Below are 20,181 nucleotides of genomic sequence, written 5' to 3' on the forward strand. Positions count from 1 at the left end.
CAACAGAGCTAAACATTTGAAAACTTACAAGAAGCAAATTTTTAATTTACCTAGGCATTTATGTATGTTAGTCATTAAATGTGCAGTTGAAAACTAATTTGGGGGCTGGAGAGAGATGGCTCAGCAATTAAGAGCACTGTCTGCTCTTCCAGATGGGTTCAATACCCGGCATCTACATGGCAGCTCACAACTACCTATGACTGTCTATCTCAGGAGATCTAGCACCCTCACACAGACATACATGCAGGCAGGACACCGATGAACATACCCTATCAATAAGTAAATATTTAACAAATAAATTGATTATTTTAATGTGCTGGATTAAATCGAAAATCTTTATGGTGTCCACAACATCATCTTGCGCCCTGCTCCACCCTGCTCCACCCCGCTCCATTGTGAGCAGCACTGTTGCAGGAGAGCTGGGATAGTTATTATACGAAAGTCTGCCTCTTTCTATGCATCTGGTTTTTTTCTTCAGTGGTTTCCAGAGTCCTCTGCAGGCAAAACCACAAGGCTGGAGTAGAAACACTTCTGAAAAGCACATTCTAGTTGAATGGGAATTAGAATAATGTAATTGATTTAAGTTTTAATTTAAAATTGCACCCTGCATTTGTATGGATACACAGATGTACATATAGCACATGTGTGGAAGTTAGAGGATAACTCTAGTTGGCATGTTCTTTGGGCCACCAACCAGCTCCCAAATAAAGACACGAAGACATTATTAATTATGAATGTTTAGCTTAGGCTTGTCCCACTAGCGCTTTTTACTTAATCTATTTCTCCTCATCAACATTTTGCCTTGGGGCATTCTACCTTTTTTCCTATATGTCCTGCTTTCCTGTGTCCTCTGTGTCTAGCTGACTCACCCCTGGTGTCTCCCTGCCATCTCCTCTTCTTTCTTCTTCCTTCATCCTAAATTCCTCCTCCTGCTTACTCTCTTTGCCTGAAAGTTCCACTTATACCTCCTCCCCGCACTATTGGCAGTTCTGTTTTTTTATTAGACCAATCAGGTGCCTTAGGCAGGCAAGGCAAAAACAGCAACACATCTTTGCGTAGTTAAACAAATGCATCACATCTTTACATATTTAAACAAATGCAACACACCTTTGCGTAGTTAAACAAATAACAAACAACTTGCACCGTGTCAGGTCTTCCCTTCCGCCATGTTGGTCCCCCAGATGGAACTCAGGCTGTGAGTCTTGGTGGCAGGTATCTTCTCCCACTGAACTATCTCACCAGGTCAGGGATAGAAAATTTCTTAACAGCTGAAATTTCCACTCTATATGAAATTGGGACATTCTGATAATGGAGCTTTTTGCATAATAAGCTATGTCACTGCATGTCCAAGCTGTGCAGAACTTGTCCAGAATCTAAGAACCTACTCTGCCACAACCGTGGTCATTTTTAGTTGACATATTAAGAGATGAGTGACATGGACATCAGTGTGACTTGGAATAATTTGCCCAGGGAATTTGATAGAAATGCAGAAAAACAGTTATTGCACGACCTCATGGTACAGCCTTTGAGTTTTTCGTGGCACTTCTAGAAGCTACTCATCACATCTGCCAGTTACGGAATGAAGAGAGAGAATACTTAGTTCAGTTTCAATGTTTCAGAAGCAGGAAATCAACTGGTCTCTAAAGAACCTTTGGTTTTTATGCATATTATTTTAGGAAGCAGAAAGGTGTGTTAAAAGGAAAGAAGCATGTGGTTTGTAGCTAATCATGTTTGCTTTGAAAGAAATTTTCCTGGAAGCTGACTTCCATAACATATACCAGCTACTAAATGGAAATCATATTTGACTGATAGACTTATCTGTAGGTTTTTCTTCTCTCACCAAAGCAAGAAAAGCAAATTTTTTAACAAGCGGTGTTCTCTGGGCCACATTTTAAACAGTGTCTGTAGGGGCTGGAAAGATATCTCAGTGACATGAACTCACGATGCTCTTATAGAAGTCCCAAGTTCTCAGCAGCCATGTCAGGTAGCTCACAGCCACCTGTAACTCCAGCACCAGGGCCTCCAACACCCTATTCCGTCTTCCACAAATACTAAAAGTCTTGAATAGTGGCTGTGTGCTGCTTTTTGTAATCACAATCCAAGCTATCCTGTCTTTTCTGCCTGAGAGGGCCGAGTCTTCACACTGCTGTCTGTGGGTCTTGACCCTCCTCCTCTCTCCTGCAGGGGGACTTGACAAACCTTGTGCATGGCAGCCACTGTTCTAAGTACCGCTTGGCAAGGATCCCAGGCACCAACGCGTTTGTCGGCATCGTCAACGAGACCTGCGACTCCCTTGCCTTCTGCGCTTGCAGCATGGTGGACCGTCTGTGTCTCAACTGCCACCGGTGGGCTGGGTTCCATTCATGGACTCTTTAACATTTTAACCGATGCCAGGCACTGGCAGAAGAGGTGGGGAGGAGGGAAGTCCAGGTTTACAGAAGCCTTTAGTATCTGTTCCCACGACACCATCACCACAGCTGCGGATTCAGGCCAAATGCAATTTAAGTTTTTGGCCACAGCTTCATTTTCACTGTCAAGTGTAACTGGCAAAGGATTTTTTTTTTCTTTTTTAAATCTCAATTCCCTGGTGTGTGTATGATATCCTGCTGGCACCTACCTCTTAACTAGTGATTCTGTTTGTTTCAGAATGGAACAAAATGAATGTGAATGCCCTTGTGAGTGCCCCCTGGAGGTCAATGAGTGCACTGGCAACCTCACAAATGCCGAGAACAGGTAAAAAAATATATACACTTGTATGTGTGTGTATGTTATTTATATATGTTCTTGTATACATATGTACACATATGTATAGTCTCTATACTATGGTATTTTCTATAAGTTTGTTGTGGGCTAAGAGTGTACAAAAGTGCTTTGTTCTAATAAGAATCATAATCAGTAAGCCAAATTTTAAATAATGCCCGATTTGCTGTTTAAATATACATGTTGTGAAATACCAAAAGTATATATGCTGTATTAAAGCCGTATGAGGACCGCTGAGATGGGTCAGTGGGTAAAGTTCACACAAACATGAGGTCTTGTAGCGTATGCCTATAGCCCCAGCAATCCAGGGAACAGACAGGCTGATCCCAAGGGCTTACTAGCTGAGCAATCTGGCCAAATCATTGAGCTCTAGATTCAGTGAGAGACCCTGCCTCAAAAAATAAGAGAGTAATAGAGAAAGACTCCCAACAGAGTAAAAGTAAATAGTCACAGGAGATTCGTGCAAGTATTTTCTACACTTCTGCCGTGTGTCAAGTACCTGATACATATTTAGTCAGGTTATTTTTGGTTTTGTTGTTGTTGTTGTTGTTGTTTCCGAGACAGGGTTTCTCTGTAGTTTTTTGGTTCCTGTCCTGGAACTAGCTCTTGTAGACCAGGCTGGCTTCGAACTCACAGAGATCCGCCTGCCTCTGCCTCCCAAGTGCTGGGCTAAAAGGCGTGAGCCACCACCACCTGGCTTGAGTCAGTTTTTTTAATTAACTGTGTAAGTATACAGATGCTTTTCATATGTGCACATACCTGTACTGATGCATGAAACGGTGTTATTAATATTATTGATAAGCTCTTAATGACTATACTATATTCCTCTCCTAGAACTGAAAGGAAACACATGGTATTGTGTGTGTATGTCTATTAATATAATACACATTTGTTAAAACATAAAAAAGGGTGTCTGAAAGGGGTCCTCATTAAATCCTATTCACAATGTTACCCCAGAAAAGTAAGGTTGAGGATTGCAAACACGGAAGGTTGAACACATTTTGGTTTTATACATTCCTGTTATGTTGAGAGTTTATGATTTCAGTGTGTGTGGGTATGCACATAGAAGCACATATGATTTCTATTGTATACAAATTAAACAACAGAGTATTTAAATGGATTGGCCCAAGGTTTCATTGAGTGGCAAAGCCAGCCGTCCAAATAATAAAACCTCAGATTTTGCTAACCTTATCTAAGACTAGGGGTTTGGAATATGGGTGTCATTGCTTCTAACCTCCATGCTGGATTCCTCCATAGAAACCCAAGCTGTGAGGTGCACCAGGAACCAGTGACCTACACAGCTATCGACCCCGGCCTGCAGGACGCCCTGCACCAGTGTGTCAACAGCAGGTGCAACCAGAGACTGGAAAGCGGGTAAGAGACCTCCCTGAGAGCAGTGCCCAGGTCCACCGAGCTCCTGCTGCCTGGCCTTTCGGAGAGGGAGGATGAGTCTTATGCCATAAGCCTTTTGTCTCCCGGATTAAATGTTCCATTCCCACTGGTTACAGGGATTTGGCATTTGTGCTATAGGCTTTAAAAAAAAAAAAATTAAGGTTTCTGCTGTGGGGTGGAAAGTGTTTTGTTGTTTGTTTGTTTGTTTGAATAAGCAAAATGCAGATGTTACAAGGGAGTAGGATCTCCTGAGATTCCCAACTGGAGCCAGCAGCCAACAAGGTTTCAGAACTTCCCTTCATAGAGAGCAAATCTGCTCCAGGGCAGTTTTGAGAACTAAACACCCTGTGTCCCCTGCTATGGGCTGCTCCCCATAGAGGGTTTGAACTAAGATGGAGCTGTGGCTATGGCAGATAGGGGAAGGGGAAGCTAGCTGCTGTTTGCCATGTGATCGGGTGACGTGAGGGCACAGTTGGCCTTGTGTTGGTTGAGTGGAGGAAAGGGCTACCCTTGAACTGATTAACGTGGGCTATTACGCTGCATTCGGGTGCAGGCAGACTGTCACCCAGGTCATTTTCTCGGAGCATCACCATGCACCCAGCCTAAGAGACCAGCAGTGAGCAAATCTCTTTTAAACAGACTGTTTCCTGAATGTATTTGACTGTTATTTCCTTCCTTTAAAAAAAAATAATAATGACATGGGTGTGTTAGACCAAAAGCAAACAAACGTAGACTCTACCTGCCTTTGATGCTTTGAGATGATTTTGAACAAGACCACACTAAGCCACGTGGGGAGGTTGTAAGGTCACTCAGGGAATACTTGGCCTTCTCTCATTTCCAAGTGGCCAAGAGGCCATCCAGTAGCCATCCCCGGGTAAATGACCGCTGTCCCCACTTGACAAGGAAAGGGACTTGGCACACAGCCGCTCAGAGCAGGAGTAAGCAGGTGAGCCCCGAGGTCCAGCTGAAGGCCAGCTGGCCTGCTCTCCTGCCCGCGCAGCTTTCTGAAACCCCGTCTGTTCGGCAGGGACTGTTTCGGGGTGCTGGACTGTGAGTGGTGTGTGGTGGACAGCGACGGGAAGACTCACCTGGACAAATCCTACTGTGCGCCTCAGAAAGAATGCTTCGGGGGGATCGTGGGAGCCAAAAGTCCCTACGTGGATGATATGGGGGCCATCGGTATGTTGATTAGGAGCCCACGCTGGTTTGACTCGTGAATGCCATCTTCCGCCTGTCTACTGGGACAAAGATCTTAATAATCTTCTGCCCAGCTCCCCTGCTTCGTTGGCCAGTCATCCTTAGTTACAAAACCAGGGCAGATAATCACCTTCAGAGCTGGCTACACACACTGTGCAGAGAGCCAACCACGCTGCCAAATTTTGCAAGCCTGGAATGCATTCCCATAAAGCTTGTTCTGAGAAACTCGGGCCTGATTTCCACATGACTGAACTCCGGAGTCCGCTTGAATGTGCATCCCAGCTGTCGGAAGCGTGGGGCCTGCAGCGGGCTGTTCCGTCCCACAGCGGTCCCTTTTCCCTTCCTTTCCTTACCACCTATACAGGGTAGGCATCTTCTGCCACGCATCACTGTTGAGGACATTGGGCTCAGCAGACACCAGAGCTACTCAGGGCTGCGACAGCAGCTTAGGGAGGGGCAGGGATACCCCAAAGAGATGAGACCCTGGGATCAGGACACAGGTCCTTGATACTACTACTACTGAAGAGTCTGTATTTCTCATTAAGACTCTTCTTTTCCGTCTCTTCCCAGAATCTGTACCACGTCTTCACTCACTCTTAGCTGGCAAACTGAGTCACCATATTCAAACCACTAGTTAATGTAGATGTTTCTCAGCCTGGGATACAGTTATGGCCCCATAAACCTATCATGGGTTGGAAAAAAAAAAGTCAAATTGTGTTTATTGCCTCAGACTGCTGAATGTTATATAACCTAACAGCACAGTTCAATAACACAATGCTGGTTATTTAACCTTTGCGAGCCCATGGTTGGCCAGGAACTGCCATAGCCTGTATCAAGAGACTATCCTGCATTTCACAAGCCCAAGGAAAGATCAAGATTCCAAAGTCTGTGTCACTTCTACTGATTTCTTTATTGCTTTTATAGTGTCACAGAGTTGACAGCTGATTACAATCATCGCAAATTAGGGATCATCTATGTCTTGCTTTTTAATATCTTCACATCTAACTTGACTAAAGAGAGAGAATCCCTTCTGTGGGGAAGAGGAGTTGAACTGTTGTGTTACAAGTGAACCAGGCAGGGGCATAGTTGACACATAGTTGATACTCCAAAGGTTACTTTCTGTGCTTACAAGGAGACCCCCCACCCCGCAACCTGGTCTGTGAGACACAGACACACTGTACTTCCTGTTTCTCATTTGAGTGGGTAGTTCATCTGTCCCCCAGAGACGCACGCCTCGTCTCATCTTCCTCTGCTAGGTGAGATTTCCCCTTCGGAGAGCAGCCAGGATTCCGTCAGCACCAGGCAGCGCCTGTGTGGAAGCAGTTTTCTCTGCTTACTCTTTGCAGCAATGCTCAGTATCTGTGCTCAGGCTCTGTGTAGCTGCCAACATTTGAGAACCGGGAATCCCATGAAGCCTCCACTCCCACCCTCTCGTGTGTCACTGAGAAGTTGGGAGTGCAGCAGAGCTCGCCACCCCACCCCATCCCACTTTGGTCCTTCCTACCTCACTGCCCTCCCCATCCCTACCTCCCTCCTGCACTTGGGGGATCTTGACAAGGTGCATCTGTTCCTGTATCCTCTGAAGGTGACGAGGTGATCACGCTAAACATGATCAAGAGCGCCCCCGTGGGCCCTGTGGCCGGAGGGATCATGGGCTGTATCATGGTACTGGTCCTTGCCGTGTATGCTTACCGCCACCAGATCCATCGCCGCAGCCACCAGCACATGTCTCCTCTTGCAGCTCAAGGTGAGTGCAGAGAGCCTCTTCTAAGTGGTCCAGCCTCTTCGACTGTAAGTAAGGGCAGCGTGACATCTGCAGTCCCCCAAAGTCTGATGCCTTCTTCAGTGCCTAAACCCTGCATGCCCTATTTTGACTACCCAGAAAGTCCTAGGTTCTTTCCAGATGCTACCAACATCCTCATCCCTACCCCACTCCGTGGCCTACTTCTACCGTAAGCTGAGCTGGGGAACTGGAGTGCTGACAGAGACTCTGTCAACATGCTCCCTTGCAGGTCTGAACCTAAGCAAATCAGGGACCCCCCCGATCTGTATGGTCAAGAATATAAATTAGTTCTATTGCGTCCCTCCCTGTACAGAGTAAAATGGTCCATTTGAATAATCTGATCTTTTGAGACAAGATCCATCATCGAAGCCCGCTATGAAAGAGTTCGTCTGTAGCCATGGCTTAGTTGCCAGGGTTTTAAGTCTGCCATCTCTACTCAAAACCCTCCCCACCCTCTCCGAAGTCCCCAGAGATGTGTTAGCCTGGTCTTTATGAAAGTAAACTCAAGTCACAGTCATTGTGGCCACTTAACTCAGCTTGCAGCACTAGTGACAAATTGGTGTTAGATGTTGCTATGACAACAACCCTGATAGGGCATGGTAACAGGGGTACCGCCCACACCTGTCTTAGGTGAGGGCAGCTGGCGTCCAGTGTTGCCTAGCACCTGACCGTCCTGTAGCGTTTTTACACACAAGCCAGTGATGGTTTGGACCCCACTTCTGCTTAAGTCCTTTGGTAGAGGATTAAAGATGAGTTGACCTCCATCAGTTTCATTTCCCTTTTCAGAACTCAATTCTAGGGGTTGCTCGTTTTTATTCTCTTCTTGTTCTTCCATCCGTCTCTTACTAGAAAGATGTAACAGACAGGGACATCCATTCATTCTCTCGTAAGCTCACTATTTTTTTTCTTAGAGAGAGAGAGAGAGAGCACCTGGGAATAGACCCCAGCACATTCGAGGCGAGCATCCTACCATACCTCTCTATCCATCCCCCCCACTCCCCCCCACACACCTTGAACTCACTCTTGATGGAATGCTGTCACCCGGCCGTCAAACCTGTGCTCGGCAGGATATTAAAGCCAGTGATTTTGTTTGATTAAATAGTCATGTTTCTCTCTTTCTAATGATGGACAGAAATGTCAGTGCGTATGTCCAACCTGGAGAATGACAGAGATGAAAGGGACGATGACAGCCACGAAGACAGGGGCATCAGTGAGTATCTGCCGCCTCCTGCAGCTGGTGTCAGCGGGAGGCTAATCCAAAATAAATATTCTTTCTTATGTCCTTTTGGCTTGTATTAAAATTTAAGAAGCTTTGACATGGCGGGGTTTTTTTCCCCCCTCCCTTCTTCCTTACGAATAAGTGTGGCTCTCTGCTTTGTTTCAGAATACCTCAGAAGCCTTTTTTGATGTGATCTTTTGCATTTGCTCTGGCCTAAAGCCCCCTCTTCTCATTACTTCTCCAACGTGGTGTTTTAGAAAGGGAAGTTTCTTTGAATAGGTTTTTTTTTCTATAGCCCCTTAATTGGTATACACAACTCGGGGTAAGGGAAACGTGCTTCCTTTATAAAGAGAGACTTCTGTCGTCCAGCCCCCTTGGCCTTTAGCTGCCTAGCCCTCGGCCTGCTGATGCAGGCTGGAGATGGGAGGGTAAGTGCCCTCCCCCCCTCTCCCCCCACACTGGAGAGCTCCAAGCCAGCTCCCCTCAGCCTTAAAATTCTTATAAAAATTCTCTGTTCTAACTCTTCAAAGAATAACTCCTCCAGCATGTGAGCGAGCGTGCTCAGAACAAGGGGGTGGAAACAATAAAGGTACTGACCCAAGAGTGACGCTAACTGTCCTTGGCTTCCCGTAGTCAGCAACACTCGGTTCATCGCCGCGGTCATGGAGCGACACGCACACAGTCCAGAAAGGAGACGACGCTACTGGGGCCGCTCGGGGACTGAAAGTGATCACGGTAAGGCCTGGTCCTCTGTGCTAGAAGCCCTCTCCCCCCTCCCCCCTCCCCGGGAGCTTGGGCTACTCCTGTGGGGGGCTGGAACGCACTCTTTCTCTCCCTTTCTCCAGTTCCGTACTTACTTATTTTGACATAGTCTCCCTAAAGGATGCAATCGAGCATGGCATTGAGGAAACCGCTTAGACAGTTTTCTTGCGTCCCAATACTCCAGGCTCAAGCTAGATGGCCCTGGCCACACAAACTGCTTTCAAGTTTTTCTCCATAAAGCCAGTGGGGGTTGGTGAGATAGCTCAATGGGTAAAGATTCTTGCATCCAAGTCTGGTGACTTAAGTTTCATCCATGGGACCCATGTGGTGGGAGAGGAAGAAGCTGATTCCCACAAGTTACCCTCTGGTCCCCACACATCAGAGTGCACAAGCGCGCGCACATACACACACACACACACATCACAGTGCACAAGCGCGCGCACACACACACACACATCACAGTGCACAAGCACACACACACACACACATCACAGTGCACAAGCACACACACACACACACATCACAGTGCACAAGCACACACACACACATCACAGTGCACAAGCGCGCGCACACACACACACACATCACAGTGCACAAGCGCGCGCACACACACACACATCACAGTGCACACGCACACACACACACATCACAGTGCACAAGCACACACACACACACATCACAGTGCACACGCACACACACACACACACATCACACACACACATCACAGTGCACAAGCACACACACACACATCACAGTGCACACGCACACACACACATCACAGTGCACACGCACACACACACACATCACAGTGCACACGCACACACACATCACAGTGCACAAGCACACACACACACACATCACAGTGCACAAGCACACACACACACATCACAGTGCACAAGCGCGCACACACACACATACACACACACACACACATCACAGTGCACACGCACACACACACATCACAGTGCACAAGCACACACACACACATCACAGTGCACACACACACACACACATCACAGTGCACACGCACACACACATCACAGTGCACAAGCGCGCACACACACACACACATCACAGTGCACACGCACACACACATCACAGTGCACAAGCACACACACACACATCACAGTGCACAAGCACACACACATCACAGTGCACATGCACACACACACACACACATCACAGTGCACAAGCACACACACACACATCACAGTGCACAAGCGCGCACACACACACACACATCACAGTGCACAAGCACACACACACACATCACAATGCACAAGCAGACACACATCACAGTGCACACGCACACACACATCACAGTGCACAAGCACACACACACACATCACAGTGCACACGCACACACACACACATCACAGTGCACACGCACACACACACACATCACAGTGCACACGCACACACACACACATCACAGTGCACACGCACACACACACACATCACAGTGCACACGCACACACACATCACAGTGCACAAGCACACACACACACATCACAGTGCACAAGCACACACACATCACAGTGCACATGCACACACACACACACACATCACAGTGCACAAGCACACACACACACATCACAGTGCACAAGCGCGCACACACACACACACATCACAGTGCACACGCACACACACACATCACAGTGCACAAGCACACACACACACATCACAATGCACAAGCAGACACACACATCACAGTGCACAAGCACACACACACACATCACAGTGCACAAGCGCGCACACACACACACACATCACAGTGCACACGCACACACACACATCACAGTGCACACGCACACACACACATCACAGTGCACAAGCACACACACACACATCACAATGCACAAGCAGACACACATCACAGTGCACACGCACACACACATCACAGTGCACAAGCACACACACACACATCACAATGCACAAGCAGACACACACACACACACACACACACACATCTTTAAAGTGTGTTTTTGACCCTTTTGCATAGCTGTGACCCAATACCTGACAAAGCAGCTTCAGGGAGGAATTATTCCTTTTGGCTCCTAGTTTAAGAGGGTTCAGTTTGCCAGGTGGCGGCGGCGGCACACACCTTTAATCCCAGCCTTTGGGAGGCAAAGCAGGCAGACCTCGGACTTCAAGACCAGCCTGATCTACAGAGCAGTTTCCAGGATGGCCAGGGTTACATGGAGAAACCTTGTCTCAACAACAACAACAAAAGATTCAATTGGGTTGCTGGTTAGTTGAGCTGGTATCTTGAGAGTAAAGCATCATAGTGGCAGGGACATGCGGCAGAAGACAGCTGTGACCATCATGGCCAGGGGCAGGTGAGGTGAAGGGGGAACATATAAATGAAGAACCAATCACCACTGACCCACTTCCTTCAGCCAAGGCCCAACTCCCAGACTTTCCAGAACTTTCCAAAATAGTGTTATTAAGGGACCAAGTACTCAAAACATGAGGGTGTGGGGAACATTTCAAAATCATACTGTTACTAAAGGGTCATACTTGGGGCATGGAACCCCCATGTACTTTAGGCCCTAATGTTGCTAGTGGGCCAGTGTCAGCATCGTCAACATATTTTCTTGGATCAGAGACAAACTGTCCTCTGTCCTCCCCCAGCTCTGGCCGTGACTGCCAGGCTCAAAAGCTTTGATGCAGAAACCTTTGCAACCGAGCCTTGGAAGGATGACTAAGAAAAGAATGAGTGTGTACAAAGTTTACATTAATTTCAGGAAAAGTCAAGACTGAGGGGGTATGAAGTGCCAAGCAAATCCATGTCCTAGGAAGTCCCATGTCCTGTCCCAAAGACCAGCCACACCATAGAGCCTCTCACGTTCTTGATGTCTCTCTCATTGCTTGTCATAGGAACAGCAGATAAGTCCTGGTCTGAGATCATCACCGCCAGTGTTACTCAGAAACAGAGCCGGAGTGAAAGAATGTTTCATTTTTGAAGCTTGCTGTCTAGTTTCCACAGAGCTGAGTCTTTGTATATGCCTAGATAATTATTTTAAACTTTCTTTTTTCTCCACCTCGGCTTTTCCCACACCTATCCTGAAAGAAAAAAAAAGCCTTCAAACAGTGTTTCTATTTGTATGCAAAAAGCACAGGAACTGACATCCCTCCAAGCAAAGGGCATCCCTCTGACCCCACCACAGGGATGCAGTCTCCCATTGGAAAACGTGAGATTCTGCAGCCCAGCCTGGTAAACCAGGGACTGTGGATCGGGCTCTGAATGACCTTGTTCCCACCGACTAAATAGAAGCTCCGGGTTTCTATGGAGAGCCAAAGCAGAACTTAAATTTTTCAGTTTCTTGGCTTCCTGCCTCTTCTACACCTCCCCCCTTACACCCCCCCAAATAATCCTTTGAACCTGTGTAAGTTCTTCTGCTTGGCAAGTCTGCGCCTTCTCTTTTGAATACTAACACAGGTTTGAGGCTACTAAAGTTCAGCAGAAATAATTTCTTATTCAGCGGAAACGCTGAATCTCAGCTCTCCCTCTCTTGTAGCATTCATACCAAATTAGAATCTGGAGTGACAAAATGTTCCCCAGCCTCTTCCCCTGTCTGACTGAGATGGTGTCTGAAGCAGCAGCTTAGATAAAGCGGAGAGGATGAGTACCTGAAGCCAGGAACGCGGCAAGGCTCACTGTCTCTCTTTTCTCTCACTAATTGGATCCCTATTATCCCCGAGGAATAAGAAAAAAAAAAGTTTCTCATGCAGACAGAATAAACCACTAGAGGAAGAGGGTGTTGAGAGTCCCCATAGCCCAAATACATCATTAAATGAACGGAGCCTAGCTGTAAGCTGTTGTATTCCTGAACCAATACAGCAGGTCACTAAGAAAAAGTGACCCATCAGTTGAATGACCCTGTTATGCCAGCAGGATAAAATCTACATGTGCGTTAAGGAGGAAATAGAATCGAGTGTTTTGTCAACTTGGTTCTGAATGATATTCTCCTGTATCATGCTTGTACTGTCGTGTGTGGGGCGGTGGGGGTGGGGGTGAGCAAGAGGAACCCCCTCAAGACAGCAACACGTTCACTCTAGAGTCCACCACCTCTTTTGTTTTTACAACAAGCTGCTTAGAGTTTAGTGAGATGTTTTAGTCCTTAAAGTAGAATAGCCAGGTGTGGGAGCACACATCTCTAATCCCGGCACTTGGCATGCAAAAGCAGGTGGATCTCTGTAAAGTACAGGGTAAGCTGATCTATACAGCAAGTTCCAGGCCAGCCAATGCTACATAACGACACTCTGCCCCCCCCCCCAAAAAAAAAAACAAATACGTAACTGAATACTAGGATCCAGTTTTTCTACCTGGTAAAGTTCTCATGAAGGTTAAAGGGGAGAGCGTGATAGGCGCTGGGGCTCAGGCTGACCCTATGGGTGTTGTCCTCCCTGGTTATGTTCTAGGGGAACCCAGAAATGCAGGCACGTGTTCATGAGACCCAGGTGGAATGAGACAGATTTCTGGAGTGAACAAAGGGGGCAGGGAAAGTAGTTCGTGTTCCAAGGAAGGGCTGAGCGGGTGAGGCGGTAGTACCGGGGTTCTGGGTTGTGCTATGCGTACATGTGCGAGTGTGTGTGCAGATGCACACGTGTGTGCATATGAGTGACTGGTAAAAGCCTAGGCCCCTGGGAAGCTGCATAGTGACGTTCCTAGAGATAAAAACTGCTGTTACTAAACTTGGAAGCCCAAGGCTGCTTATTGATTTAGGAATCGCTCGCAAGGTCGTGTTTTAAAATATAACAAAAGTGGTTTTCCTTTGCTGCTGGAAATCAAAACCAGGATCTGATGCATGCTAGGCAAGAACTCTGTCTTGCAAACACCCCAGCCACACTTTTCTCAATAGTCTAAGACAATTTAAAGTGTTTTTTTTTTTTTCAGCGAAAGGTAAGCCTCACAGGTTGAGAGACTAAATACCTTTGTAGCCATGTGTCTGCTTCGTCTCGTGTTTCTCTAGAAAATAGCATGTTCTGTCTAATATTCACTGGCTTATTTTTAAGTTTAAAAATGCCAGCATATGTTTATTTGCTCCTTGTGAGTTTATATTGCAGTTCCGTCCTCATTAGAAACTTTACAGCCACCTTTAGACTGATATGTTTGCATATATGTATATAGCAAGCAACATTTTCTTTTTGAAAACGGGGTTTCTTCCTCATCCTTGGCAATTTCAAGGAACCTTTTTTAAGACAAATGAACGAAAACCTAATCAAAAGCAGACCGTATCCTGGAGACACCCTCCTACAGTTACTCTTTGTGACCACAAGATGGCGCATGAGCCCCTGGAGGAGCCTAGCCGTCTCACAAATAGTTTCTCAGGAACCATAGACTGTAAACACATAAACAGAATGCCAATTTGGGGCTTCTGTTCCTCATGGGTGCCTGGCCTCATTCCTAAAACAAGTGTCTTACTTGAGGTTATCTTCATAAATGCTTTTCAGCATACGCTTACAAGTGCTGCCAGAGGTCCTTTGTATTTAAATAGCATTTCTACTGTGCTCCGTGGCCAGGGATCCTGTCCATCCTCATGATTCCTCCCAGCTCTCGGTGCTGAGCACAACTGCCTTGCACCAGACACACGGTTTGTTTGTTGAATGAGAAAGTGTCTATGGCCTGGGAGAGGGATTCGTGGTTTGCAAAGCCAGGGGCACCTGAGTTTCCATACCCAGAACCCCCACTAAGCCAGGTACATTAGCCCGGTCTGTAAGACGGGAGTCCCTGGGATGAGGTAGGAGATGAAGACATCAGATTCCCTGGGGAGCTTGTGTGAGGGCTAGCCTGATATCCACAGCAGCAAACAAGAGACCCTGCCTCTAGCAAAGTGGACAGCAAGGACGGACACTGGCGATTGTCCTTTGACCTCTATACAAGCATGCCCACACTCACACTCCTACCACACACACCCACAAGAAAGACTTGCAAAGAAAGAAAAGAGAACACGTTTGTTCCACCTGCTTCTCTACAACTCGCTGGCCCCTTGGGATTTCTACTCCCATGCTAGAAAATAGGCAGTGTAGCGTGAAGGGTGATAGCGCCTGTGCCGGTTGTTCGTCATTTGCAGAGAGTTAGAGGAGTCGTTTCAGAGAGTGAAGCTGCGTTTTGGCTCACGGTTTCATGAGTCTCTGTTCGTGTCTGGCTGGCCGTGTTCTTTCTGGGCCATGGCAAGGCAGACAGTGATGGTTGAGGACAGGGTGGTGTGAGGTTGCCTCCTCGCGGTGCCCAGCGAGGTACAGCTTTCCAGGACAAGCCTCCAGTCACATGCTTCCTCTACTAGACCCCACTGCCTCCATTCCACCCCCTCCCTCTGATGGTATCAAGGGATTGATTCACTAATGAGGGTGAAGCCATCTTGAAGTCCCCTTCCCAAAGCACGGCAGACGATCTCCAAACCCCCAACACAGGAGCCTTTTCGGATCCAGACGCAATGGTATCACAATGAGGCAAATAATTACAGAGTATCACTAGACGCTGGAAACCACTGGGTCGGGAAAATTGGATTTCCAAGTCTTCCTAATTATATGAGACATGACATGCGAAGCCACAGGTAACAGAAAACTCAGTGATGCCAGTACTTGGGGGAATTATAGCGTGACTAGTGTTTGGAAGCTCACTTGCTTGTTTTTATAGTTTGGGGGATTGACCCCAAGGCATCTTACATGCTAAGCAAGTGGTTTCCCCCTGAGGGAACCCTTTTTCAGTTTTTATTTTGAAACAGGATCTAAGCTGCTCGTGTCGGCCTTGACTTTGTTCTATAGTTCAGCCAGCTTGAACCAGCAATCTTCCTGCCTCATTTACGGGCCAGTACCTACGGACCTGGCTGGTTTTGCTATGAAGAGCCCCCTCTATGGGAGACATTGTGCTCAGTGTTAGGAGTGCAAAGGCAGCAAGTAAGGAAGAGTTGGCTAGTCAGACAAGGTGGTGAACCTCTCTTAACTCCGGCAAAGCAGAGCAGGACGATCTCAAGTTTGAAGCAAGCCTGGGCTATTTAGTGAGTTCCAGGCTAGCCTGGGCTATGTTGTAAGACCCTTTCTTCCATCTCCCAAACTGTCAGTGGATCTCTGACCAGAGCCATCCATTCGTAGGGAACCTTTGCACCTGTGGTCTACTCTAGCATGTGTTCCGTGCTCGGGCTCTTCCTCTCCACTTCCCGCTTGTCTGCTCTCAGGTCCCTGCTAGCACACATCCAAGCCACGTCATGGAGGCATCGCTTCCCGGCACCATACCTCTGGGGCTGCTCTCCTGTTTGCATATATCACCTTTATCAAACTCTGTTGTTTTGCTTCCCGAGACAGGGTTTCTCTGTGTAGCCGTGGCTGTCCTGGAGCTCACTCTGTAGACCAGGCTGGCCTCCAACTCAGACCCACCTGCCTCTGCCTACAGAGTACTGGGATTAAAAGTGTGTGCCGCCACCACTTGGCTACACTTGACCACGCCCGAGTGGACGTGTGATGACCTCCTCATTCCTTTAGCCAGAATGAGTTAGTCCTCCTTCTGGGCTTCAGCTGAACCTCAGCTCTAGTTCTCACTACTGTCTACCCTCAATTTTAGTCATTAACGGAGGGAAACAAGGCGATTTGATTTGTCACCTCACCCCCACCCCACCCCCATACAGTCCACAGTAAAAGAGTGATCCAGCGCCCTGTGTTCTCGCTTGTCTCAAACACTGGCTTCTTAGCTCCGCTAGGACCAGGGTTTTGCACCTCTGGAGCCTAGCAGAGCGGCTTGTACCGAGGAGGCGCCTACTATATATTCTTTGCTTTGAACCTGCTGTTAAATAGTCCTTTGGTTGGGTTGTTTTACTGGGGACATAGATTGCCTTTCTCACTTCTGCACGGAGCATACCTTTCTAACCATACACTGTTCCTGCTCGGCTGAATGCAAGCATATCAATTTTTCAGTCCCAAATGTGACTAGTGCTTACCCATGGGGGAGGGCTGATTGACAGTGAGGAGCAAGGAAGCTATTCATGAGCTGTCACTTCTCAAAACGTTTAGAAGACATGGAGTTTTTTGGTGGGTTTTTTTTTCTTGCAATATTTAAAAATATGCCAAGGTTCTTAGAGAGATATCCTTTGATCAACTAGGGTATTTGCTTTTGAAACATGTATTCCTTAGGATGCTGAAAGGAATCAATGTTTAAACACCGCGGGCCGGCTTCCACAGAGAGGAGTGGATTCCTTTCTAGTTGCTCTGGGTTAGATGGGAATTGGATGTTTCATTGAGCCCTAGAACCTTAGACGAGGTTCCCTTCTCTGGCTGCGTCCCTTCTGCAGTGGGGATTAAGAAAGAGCCCGTTAGACAGGAATCACTGACCTGTGTTTTGCCGTCGATGTCTGTGCTGGTGATAATAAGTTGGATCCTCACTGACATCCCGTAGTGATAGCGGATTGGACCTTCACTGACACTCCATGGTGATAGCGGATTGGACCCTTACTGACATCTCATAATAATAATGTGTTAGACCCTCCCTGACGTCCCATGAGCATTTCGCCCTTCAGTATCACCCACTAGCCCAACCAGCGTGCATCTTATTCACACCCCCTGAAGCTGCCCATCGCATGCTTTAGTGGTTTGTATGATGCAGGGGAAATTACCATTGTAGTTTTTAGGAGCATAGGAAAATGAACCCCAGGACACCAAAATGGGTACCTGCATATAATGGGGTCTGTGGGGTGATTTCACCGAGGGGCAGTCACTAGCCAGGGGGTTTAGGGTGGAGCGATGACTCTCGTTCGTTTCCCCCCAGCTTTCTCGGTTATTTAACATGGTTGTGTATATGTGATCAATTGTTTTTAGAAAAATACAAACCAACCCTGGTTTCCTCTAGATCGCCTTCAAATTAAAATACCTCAGCATCCGCTGGTCAACATCTGGTCACGTGCAGATTTTGGCACCTAAGTGTCACTAGCACAGGAGTACACCCCAGCCTCCTAGACAGTCTGCTCTGTGTCCTGAGGCTATGCTGTTCCTTTCCTAGGTTACAGCACCATGAGCCCGCAGGAAGACAGCGAGAACCCTCCCTGCAACAACGACCCCTTGTCAGCAGGGGTGGATGTAGGCAACCACGACGAGGACTTGGACCTGGACACCCCACCTCAGACTGCAGCCCTCCTGAGTCACAAGTTCTACCACTACCGCTCCCAACATCCAACCCTCCATCACAGCCACCACCTTCAGGCCGCCGTGACAGTGCACACCGTGGATGCCGAATGCTAACGGGTCCCCTCACCTCCCCAAGCAGAAGGGCACCGGGTGGTGCGGAGTGCCCCGAGAAGAAATGAGCCGGTGTAAAACCCTGCCACACAAGACACCCTGAGTGTCTGTGCTTTGTCCCGGGCGGTTTGCTGCCCCCTGGGGGCGTGTTTAAACTGAAACCGCAAAGTCCCTGAGAAGCTGAGGCCGGTTCTGAAACGGAGGGGGTGGGGTCTGCTGATGAACCGACCCAATGGAGCTGCAACAGAGACACTTGTAAAGGAAACTGAGTCAGGGGAATGTTCCCAGCACCAGAAGCACTCGACCCCTGACCTGGAAGAGAGCTGGAACCGATGGCGGGACGCAGCACACCAGAGCCTCCAACTGCTGGCAGACACTCCTGTTTCCCAGCGGTGCCTGGACGCCACCGTTATTGTACTGAACTCACCTTGAGCTCTAAATGATGCATCTCAAGATTTCTAAGTAAAGGATTATTTTTCTACTATTTATTGAACTTTCAAACTTGGGGGGGAAGGAAGCGAGAGGTTCTCAGCTGTACCCCTGGCTGTTGTGTGTGATGACGTGGTTCTTTGATTAAGAAGTTGTGTTTCTTATTTAACTGGTGATCTTCCCACCACCCTGATCCACAAAAAAAGGAAGGAAGGAAGGAAGGAAGGAAGGAAGGAAGGAAGGAAGGAAGGAAGGAAGGAGCAATCTTTCTTTGGCTTGTTACATCACTTTGCTGAAATATGTCATCTGTGATAGTATTCCCTTTCTGGAGGGGCAATGATCCAAGATGGTCTCAAAGAAATGTCATTCCCTTTAGAATTATTTCCACCTCCCATATATAAGGTTTTCCTTAGGTTTCTACGAAATCTAGTATTACAGACCTAGCCTTTCAGTTTAGGGAGGCTTGGGTTTATTCGCTTTGTTTAAAGACTATAAATTTTAAAATGTCTCGTTTTTTTTACTCTGAGAATATTAAACACTTAACGGAAGACATTTTGAAATTGTGAACTTGTGGTTCTTAAAAGATTTCCTTTGAAATCGTAGCTCAAAGCCTCTGCCACTGAGTCCACCAAACCGCTTTTGACTTCTCCGGGGATTCAGCACATGGCTGCTTTGGCGTGGGGCATTGTGATTTGAAAGTAGCGTTCTAATTACAGTGGTGTATTTTAGATTCACGCTTTGTGATTCCAATATGTTATGAAGACATTCTTTGCACCGTGTGTGTGGTAAATCTCCGTTTATATGTAGTTGGAAAAATTCACCAAACAATGTTTTAATGATAGGGTATCATGATATACTGTAAAGAATAAAATAAAAATTGGGTCCTCAGCACTACAGGAAGTAAACTCTATATGTGCTACCCAGAAACCCCTTCATACTGTGTATAAAATTGCAGTCTAGTGAAATAAACTGTATGCAATAAACGGGTGAGTGGCTCCTGTTACTTGATGGGCTGTCTCTCACCACGTGACCTAGACATCCTTTCTGTGCTTCGAACAGCTTCAGGCCTCTTGACCATCTCAAACACACAAAGAAAAGTGAGGGTATTCGTAGGCTAAATAAAATAAAGAACAAATGGTTAAAAATAAGTAAGATTACCAAGCTTGGTGTTTTAGGCTTTTCAAGCTAAACTCAGCAGGGGGGTTAATTGTTTTAGGGCAGCCTGGGCTACATAGTGAGACTGTGTCTCAAAAAGCCAACGAATAAATAAAAGTGTATATATCTCCCCCTTCCTACACAGTCAGATCCATTTCCTTAGTGTAAGATGGTCAACTCTGTCTTGCTGAGATTGCATGGGTTTCTTGTCTTCCCTGAAAAGACCCCTTCTCCGAGGGAGTCTAGTTTTTCTGCG

At 47.1% G+C, this 20,181-nt stretch overlaps 1 protein-coding gene across 1 annotated transcript in view; it reads left to right on the forward strand.

Moving 5' to 3' along the window:
- Cachd1 (cache domain containing 1) overlaps positions 1 to 19,753 on the forward strand; it is a 234,953-nt gene extending 215,200 nt beyond the window's left edge. The window contains exons 20-27 of the mRNA XM_075945092.1: positions 2,185 to 2,345; positions 2,647 to 2,733; positions 4,018 to 4,134; positions 5,180 to 5,331; positions 6,935 to 7,096; positions 8,265 to 8,342; positions 8,985 to 9,086; positions 18,106 to 19,753. Of these exons, the coding sequence (XP_075801207.1) occupies positions 2,185 to 2,345; positions 2,647 to 2,733; positions 4,018 to 4,134; positions 5,180 to 5,331; positions 6,935 to 7,096; positions 8,265 to 8,342; positions 8,985 to 9,086; positions 18,106 to 18,344 (1,098 nt within the window). The 3' untranslated portion in view covers positions 18,345 to 19,753. The remainder of the gene's footprint in view (positions 1 to 2,184; positions 2,346 to 2,646; positions 2,734 to 4,017; positions 4,135 to 5,179; positions 5,332 to 6,934; positions 7,097 to 8,264; positions 8,343 to 8,984; positions 9,087 to 18,105) is intronic.
- Positions 19,754 to 20,181: the final 428 nt, after the last annotated feature.

This window comes from Microtus pennsylvanicus, chromosome 13 (assembly GCF_037038515.1).
Source record: "Microtus pennsylvanicus isolate mMicPen1 chromosome 13, mMicPen1.hap1, whole genome shotgun sequence".
Classification (NCBI taxonomy): Eukaryota; Metazoa; Chordata; class Mammalia; order Rodentia; family Cricetidae; genus Microtus; species Microtus pennsylvanicus.